Here is an 8,192-nt window from a genome sequence, read left to right on the forward strand (position 1 = left end):
GTGGGCCGGAGCCCCCGCCGGGTGCTGGTGGCTGTGATGGGTGCCGGTGGCGGTGATGGGTGCCGGTGGCGGTGATGGGTGCCGGTGGCGGTGATGGGTGCCGGTGGCGGTGATGGGTGCCGGGAGGGGTGATGGGTGCCAGTGGCTGTGATGGGTCCTGACTGTGCGGAGACAGCAGCACGGTGAGACGCGCATCCCCCGTTTTAACACCGGAACGACCGTTTGCGGTTCGATGGTAACCACCCATGTGGATTCTCGTCTGTGTCATTCATGCGCTCAGAGGCGGCATTCTGCGTGGGGATTGGTAGGTTTGTCACGACACAAACCAGGTCAGAAGCCCCGGTCTAGACGGAGGCAGGTCCATCCCACTGGCCCGGCCCCATTGGAGACACGGCCCTCCTCCTGAGCCCCCCGTCATGTCACCCGACTGGCGAGGTCCCCGCTGCGGTCAGCCCGTGTCAGCACGGACAGGGCGAGGCTGCTCCGTGGGGAAGGGAGAGGACCCGACACAGGTGGTCCTTCAATGACAGCTGCCGTGTGTGCTTGGAAGACATGGAGCCTGTCCCAGGCCCGGCCTGGGGACTCCCCGACCTCCGATGAGACCAACCAGCCTCCGGTCTGCCTGGGGCTGTGGTGGCCAGCGTGGCTGAGACCCCTGTGGGGCGGGGGGCACCGAGTTGGAGGAGTCACCTCTAACAGAGTGAGGGCCAGGAGGACGTGGCGCTGGACACTGACTCTCACGGGAAGACAGGGACCCCCAGAGAGTCATCATTGTTCCCAGCGATCCAGGGCCGCTGCGAGGGGATGGGCCTTGTCCAGCGCCCTGGCTCCTTCCTTCCCCCCACGGCCCCCTCGTTAAAATGGGGCAGAAAATGACGGTGAGCAAACCTTGGGGACATGCCGGTCCCCTCCCCGGCTCTGTGGGCACTGCCGAGGCCTGTAGAGAAGCACCGGCCCAGAAGGGGCCGCCCGGCTCCCGGCCACAGCAGAGTGTGCGGGATTGGGGCTCACAGTGCGGGATTGGGGCTCACAGTGCGGGATTGGGGCTCACAGTGCGGGATTGGGGCTCACAGTGCGGGATTGGGGCTCACAGTGCGGGATTGGGGCTCACAGTGCGGGATTGGGGCTCACAGTGCGGGATTGGGGCTCACAGTGCGGGATTGGGGCTCACAGTGCGGGATTGGGGCTCACAGTGCGGGATTGGGGCTCACAGTGCGGGATTGGGGCTCACAGTGCGGGATTGGGGCTCACAGTGCGGGATTGGGGCTCACAGTGCGGGATTGGGGCTCACAGTGCGGGATTGGGGCTCACAGTGCGGGATTGGGGCTCACAGTGCGGGATTGGGGCTCACAGTGCGGGATTGGGGCTCACAGTGCGGGATTGGGGCTCACAGTGCGGGATTGGGGCTCACAGTGCGGGATTGGGGCTCACAGTGCGGGATTGGGGCTCACAGTGCGGGATTGGGGCTCACAGTGCGGGATTGGGGCTCACAGTGCGGGATTGGGGCTCACAGTGCGGGATTGGGGCTCACAGTGCGGGATTGGGGCTCACAGTGCGGGATTGGGGCTCACAGTGCGGGATTGGGGCTCACAGTGCGGGATTGGGGCTCACAGTGCGGGATTGGGGCTCACAGTGCGGGATTGGGGCTCACAGTGCGGGATTGGGGCTCACAGTGCGGGATTGGGGCTCACAGTGCGGGATTGGGGCTCACAGTGCGGGATTGGGGCTCACAGTGCGGGATTGGGGCTCACAGTGCGGGATTGGGGCTCACAGTGAGGGGCTGGGGCTCACAGTGAGGGATTGGGGCTCACAGTGAGGGGCTGGGCTCACCGTGCTCACTGTCACCCCCGTGCCCCCCGCAGACGTGCTTTCCTGGGTGGGAACTGCCCGTGTTTATGGTGATTGGGTGAGAATGGGCTCTCCCACCAATGGGGCAGATGGCGCCGTGTTAAAGGGAAGCTATGCCCTTCGGACCCCTGACCCACAGATGCAGAGGATTGTGGGTAAAGTGGAAGCCTCTCCACCTAGGGGTGCCTCTCCGGCGAACCCCTTACCGGCACCGGGCGTGCCTTCAGGGGTGGAGGCTGCACGCCCATTCCCAGGGGTAACCTTTCTTTAAAAAGTAATTTATTAACCACTCCCGGGGGCTGTGTATTTAGAGTGAGTGACCTCCCCTCCCCCAGGGCCGGGCACGTGGGCATGGGTGCCCGGATGCTGGTCCCTCCCCCAGGGCAGGGCACGTGGGTATGGGTGCCCGGATGCTGGTCCCCCCGGGGCAGGGCATGTGGGCATGGGTGCCTGGAGAGCTGCCCCCTCCCCCCGGGACACGGCACGTGGGCGTGGGTGCCCGGATGCTGGTCCCCCCGGGGCAGGGCATGTGGGCATGGGTGCCCGGATGCTGGTCCCTCACTAAGCAGAGGACGTCCCCGGGAGGCGGGGGGCCTGATTTGCGGTAGCGAGGGCAGAGGTTGTGCTGAGGCCTGCGGGAGAACGGAAGGCAGGTGGTGGCCCAGCGGGGACAGTGACAGGAGGGAGGTCCGTCCAGGGCCGTGGGTGAGGGCAAAAGCTTCAACCTGGCCCAGAGGGTCTGCTGGGTCCTGTCCCCCATTCCACGTTGTGGGCAGTCTCAGCCCAGGGGCACGGCTGGCGGGAGGCCCCTGGGGCTGGCTCCCTCGCTGCACTTGGGAAAGGGCTGCACTCGTATCTGCTGCCCCAGGGGGTCAAAGGCCTCGCAGGCCCAGGCGCCTGCCCCAGGGCAGGTCAACTCTCCGGGCACCAGGCCTCTGTGGTGCCATGGGGGCCCCTGCCTGGACGGTCCTCACGTGTCCCCAGGCTGGCCTGTCCCAAGTTCTTGCTGTGGCCGTATTTCCAGCCGCCTTCTTCCGGGGCCCATGGAAGCCAGGCCGGATGGGATCGGCTCTGCACCACCCGACCCGGTCCCCACCCAACCTGGTCCCCACCCAGCTCCCACCCCACCCAGGACCCCACCCTACCCAGGACCCCAGCCCCCAATCCCACTGCCCAGTTCCCAGCCCCCACCCCACCCAGGCCTGGCCACAGGCAAGGCTCTCCGGGCTGGCATCTGGGCTGTTGGGATGAGGCCCCTGGCTGGGTCCTGCGGGTGATGGACATTGTTGGGGTGACGGTGGGGAGCAGGTGGACAGCTGGCCATCTGACCCGGCTCCTGCTTTCAGAGTACGAGATAGAGCGGTCCTTCTTCCTTCGCATGAAGTGCGTCCTGGCGAAGAGGAACGCGGGCCTGACGTGCAGCGGATACAAGGTACGAGGAGCCTGTGGGAGGTGAGGAGGGGCCTCGGTCTGGAATGTTTTGTATTTTGCTTCACACCGAGAACACGTGCAGACAGGAGGGCATGGGACCCAGGCCTGCACATGGCAGTGCCGCCGCTCGGAGGGCAGGGTGAGAGCCGGCGTCTTGAGACCGTTCTTCCCAGGGGCCAGGAGGGCACGCGGCGGACTCACCCTGGCACCTGAGGTTGCTCTGCACACGGTCGTTCTGCCTGAGCGGCTAACGGAACCCGCGTGGTCCAGGCCGCAGGGCATTCAGAGCCCAGAAACGCCCTTGTCCTCAGAAGGTCCGTGGTGAGGACAGTGCTGCGCAGACAGCGACAGGGCAGCCACTCAGAGTGCAGGGCACAGCTTCCTCCGCAGTGTCTCCTCCTGTAACCATTAGCGAGCCTAGTGCAGCGGTTCTCAACCTGTGGGTCGCGACCCCTTTGGCGGTCAAACGACCCTTTCACAGGGGTCGCCTAAGACCATCCTGCATGTCAGACATTTATGTTACGATTCATAACAGTAGCAACATTACAGTTATGAAGTTGCAACGAAAATAATTTTATGGTTGGGTCACAACATGAGGAACTGCATTTAAAGGGCCAGAAGGTTGAGAACCACTGGTCTAGCGGGTAATCGAACTGCGTAGCAGCCCTTGGAGGGAGTGTGGTCAGCTCCCTTCTGCATCAAGGACAGCAGCCGACAAGCCGGAGGCAGGCAGGTCAGCGGCAGAGCTGGCCCTCGAGCCCAGCCCCCCATCTCCAGCCCTGCCCTGGCCCCTTTCTCTGCCTGATGTGCCCACCTCCGGCTGACTGCGGGATCCGGGAGCAGGTCCCCTGAGGAGCCGTACAGTGCTCCCACCCCAGGTCTGCCTTCCCCTGCACCCTCCCCTCGGCCCCTCCTGGGAGCCGCACTCGGAGCCCTTGGCGTTGACTTGACCTCACTCTGTTTTGTAGTTTGGAGGGTACGTTTCTTAGTTGCTGTCCCGGACTCGAAGCCTCTTTGGCCCAAGCGTGGGGAACCCCCAGCACGATCCTGCACCCACAGACATTCTTCTGGACACTGGGTCTTGGCTTGTGTGTGCCACTTATTAACCGTCCCATCTTAAGCAAAACACACAGCCTACCTTGCCCTCAGTTTCCTCATCAGTGAAACGGGAGAATAGACTAGAACTGTGGTCGGCAGACTGCGGCTCGCGAGCCACGTGCGGCTCTTTGACCCCTTGAGTGTGGCTCTTCCTAAGCCTTAGGAGTACCCTAACTAAGTTAATAACAATGTACCTACCTATATAGTTTAAGTTTAAAAAACTTGACTCTCAAAAGAAATTTCAGTCGTTGCACTGTTGATATTTGGCTCTGTTGACTGAGTTTGCTGACCACTGGACTAGAAGGATTTAAAGATTCGCTCCAGCTGTAAGGACGGGAATACATTCGGGATCCTGGAGGGAGGCTTCTGGAAGGGCTCATCCCTGCCCTGACGGGATGTTACTGATGGAGCTCGCATAAACGAACCCAGTGTCAGCCCGAGGCTGCGTGAGCCGTGCTGCATGACCCTCGGACACTCACACGTTCTCCTGTGTGGTGTTTGGCTACAGCTATTACACGCGTTTCTCTATAGTCACTCCGGCTTTTGCTTATTACAAGGGGAAAAAATCTTGAATTATAAATAAAGCGCATTTTCCATGAAGCTTTCCCCCCCATTCTACTGGAAGGATTCTGAGTTTCCTGAGTGACGTAGCTTGTCAAGTGATATCAATGTCAGGTTAGCATGTCGAATCCAGTCCCATCAGAACATAAGCTTTCCAGCTGCTGGCGTGAAGGTTACGGAACCAAGGCTCACCCCCGAGGGCCCTGTCCTGCCGCTCACCCCTCTAGAGAGCCGTGGCTCCCACAGTCGGCGAGGGGAGAGGCCCCGGTGTGTCATTCTGATAGTGTTCCGTTCCTCCCGGAGGCCGGGCTGGGGGACAGGCTGCGCGCTGGAGAGACGGGGCAGCAGCGGCCGGGCAGGGAGGCGGGCGTCCGTGGCCCTGGGCCGCGGGGCTGACCCGCCCTCTCCCCCAGGTCATCCACTGCAGTGGCTACTTGAAGATCAGGCAGTACATGCTGGACATGTCCCTGTACGAGTCCTGCTACCAGGTCGTGGGGCTGGTGGCCGTGGGCCAGTCGCTGCCTCCCAGCGCCGTCACCGAGGTCAAGCTGCACAGCAACATGTTCATGTTCCGGGCCAGCCTCGACCTGAAGCTCATCTTCCTGGACTCCAGGTGAGCGGCAGCGCGGGGGGTCCCACGGTCCTGAGGGGGCCGGCCCCTGAAGGTGACACCCGTAAGCCAGGATCGGGCAGGGAATGAGCCCGGCTCAGACTGTCAGTCGGGAAGGGATCTAGGACAGGGGTCCTCAAACTGCGGCCCGCGGGCCACATGCAAATACAAATATTGTCTTTGTTCCCGTTTTGTGTTTTTACTTCAAAATAAGATATGTGCAGTGTGCATAGGAATTTGTTCATAGTTTTTTTTTTAAACTATAATCCGGCCCTCCAACGGTCTGAGGGGCAGTGAACTGGCCCCCTATTTGAAAAGTTTGAGGACCCCTGATCTAGAGAAACGGAGGCAGGAGGAGAAAGAACTAACAGCCGCCTCAGCGTGTAGGTGCAGCGGCTCCCTCAGCTCCGGACAATCAGCCCTCATTCCCATTGTTGTCATCCCACCTCATCGTCATCCCGGGCCGGGCCTGGAGACTTCCTTCTCCAAGGTCCGCAGGGCAGGGTTCTGCCTGTGTCGCCCTCAGGAGGGAGGACCTGGAAACAAGCAGGTCCCCACGGGCAGTGTGTGGTGGGGGTCCTCCCACCCGGGCTGCATGAAGCCCCGAAGCCCCGTGAGCCATGAGGCCACGGCAGGGCGGAAGGACGGGCGGCCTTGCCTGGGGGGACGCTGACCTCAGCTAGGCCGGAGCCCTGTTGTAAACTCTCTCCCACTGTCCCTGCCTCTCCCCTGAGACCAGGAGAGAGCGAGCAGGGAGAGCGAGCAGGGAGAGCGAGCCAGGAAGGGCCGGGGCTGTGGGTTGTGGTGACCGAGGGGCCAGCCTGCTCCGGAGTGAGGTCTGCGGTAGAGGCCTCGGTGTCCCCGGGCTGTGAGGCCTCTTTGGGCTTCTGGTTTCTTATCTATAAAGAAAACAGAAAACAGGCCCCACCCACCCGCTGCCACAGGGCCGCTGGGAAAGGTGAGGTTAGGGAGCAGGTGTGAGCATTTGGAAAGGGACAAGCCAGACACACCAGCAGGTGAGCTGGGCACAGCCCCCTGGAAGGGACCCTGCTGGCAGGGGGAGTGCTCAGGGGTCGCCTGACCTTCGTGGGCGTGGTCAGCTTGGCCAGGAAAGGACGTCTCTTGCTCTCTGTTTCCCGTTCACCTGGGGCGAGGGTTTACTGATTCTTTTCACTTTTGTGGTAAAAGACACAGAACATAAAGTGGATCATTTTAACCGTTTATTGAAGAAGAACAAACGCACTTGGTTCGGGGGAGGAGGTGGGGACCCAGATTAGTCTAGTTCATTGCTGACGCACCTGGGACCACTCAGGTGGAGAGATGATGAGGCCTGTGGGACAGTCATGGTCTCCCAGGAGCTCAGCCAGGGGTGAGGGCAGCTCGGAGGAGGATGTGGCACCCCCTGCGAGGGCAGAGGGCCGACCAGTGCTGTTTCCCGGTGGTGGGGGCGGTGGGGGCGGCGGGGGCCAGGCCCCTGGGGACAGGAGTCGGGGCAGGCCGAGATCCCGGCCCACGTGGGCAGAAGCAGGCGTGAAGGAGGCGTTCCTTCCAGATGCCAAGTCCCTTCTCGAGTGGACAGAAAACACGCTGTCCACACGCTTTATTCTAGACTCGTGGGAGGATTCCGCTGGTTCTCCCTGTGTGTCTCCTGGTTTGTCTTTGACCCCTCACCCCTCTCCCCCGCCCTCCACCTCCGAGACCTGGTGAGTTCTTTACACGAGGGAAGCAGAGTCTCCCCAAGGGGGGACTCAGGGCCTGCATGGCCCTGCGCCTCCGGCAGACACAGGGCTGCACGGAGGAGGTGTGCGGAGAGACGGGGCCAGGGCGGGGGCCTCGGACGTGGGCTTCCTTGAAAGCCAGTGTCCCTCTCGTTAGGGTGTGGGGGCCATGGCCCCGGGGAGAGGGGAGGAAGGAGGAAGGACAAGCACTGACCAGGAGGAAGACTCCCTCTCCCCTCAGGAGACTGGGGTCCCCCGCTGAGCGCCAGGGAGCTCTAATCTCTCCGATCAGAGCTGCTCATGAGGGGCCGACACGCGCTGGAGACTTCTTCCATCACCGGTCCTCCGTCCGCGGCCGGGCGGTCAGCCAGGGGACGGAGGGCTGGCCCGGCGCTGGGGGTCAGCAGAATGGCCCACGAGGTGGGAGATGGCAGCTCTGACACTCAGACCCGGGCCCCCAAGAGGGCTTGGCCGGAAGCCCAGCCGCCCCAAGTCCCAGGGGGCCCCCCCCACCCCGCAGAATCCCAGACCCAGCTGACCTCAGCATGACCTGGCCTTCGGTCCGCGGGGTTTGTGGGCTTCGCTTTGAAACTGTAGCCGGTGCTTTTGCTGAGGACAGGGAACGAGCAATGTTTGGGGCTTGGCAGACCCCTCTGACAGGTCTTCCGACACCAGAGGGCCGGGAAAACGGGGCGGGCGCGCCGCCAAGCCCTGCCCCCCTTTGGTGTTTCAGAGCCGCGGGGACTTTGATGAGAAACGTAATACATGTGTTTCTGATTCATTTACACGTTCGGGGCCGTTGTTCTGAAACTCCTCGTCCGAAGGGTCTGGGAAGCTTCTTTCACCCCTGCCCCGCCCCGGAGAGGGGAGAGGGGCCTGGCTTGCTTTCGGGGGAGCCAGACGGCTCCTGCCGCTGCCACAGCGGG

At 62.5% G+C, this 8,192-nt stretch overlaps 1 protein-coding gene across 1 annotated transcript in view; it reads left to right on the forward strand.

The window, feature by feature from the left end:
• Positions 1-8,192, forward strand: part of SIM2 (single-minded family bHLH transcription factor 2) — a gene marked incomplete at its 5' end in the record, with an annotated part of 42,147 nt that overhangs the window by 22,732 nt on the left and 11,223 nt on the right. Inside the window, 3 exons of the mRNA XM_006774150.2 lie at positions 517-539; positions 3,165-3,280; positions 5,352-5,551. Coding sequence (XP_006774213.1) covers positions 517-539; positions 3,165-3,280; positions 5,352-5,551 — 339 coding nt within the window. The remainder of the gene's footprint in view (positions 1-516; positions 540-3,164; positions 3,281-5,351; positions 5,552-8,192) is intronic.

Source organism: Myotis davidii, unplaced genomic scaffold (assembly GCF_000327345.1).
Source record: "Myotis davidii unplaced genomic scaffold, ASM32734v1 scaffold227, whole genome shotgun sequence".
Taxonomy (NCBI): Eukaryota; Metazoa; Chordata; class Mammalia; order Chiroptera; family Vespertilionidae; genus Myotis; species Myotis davidii.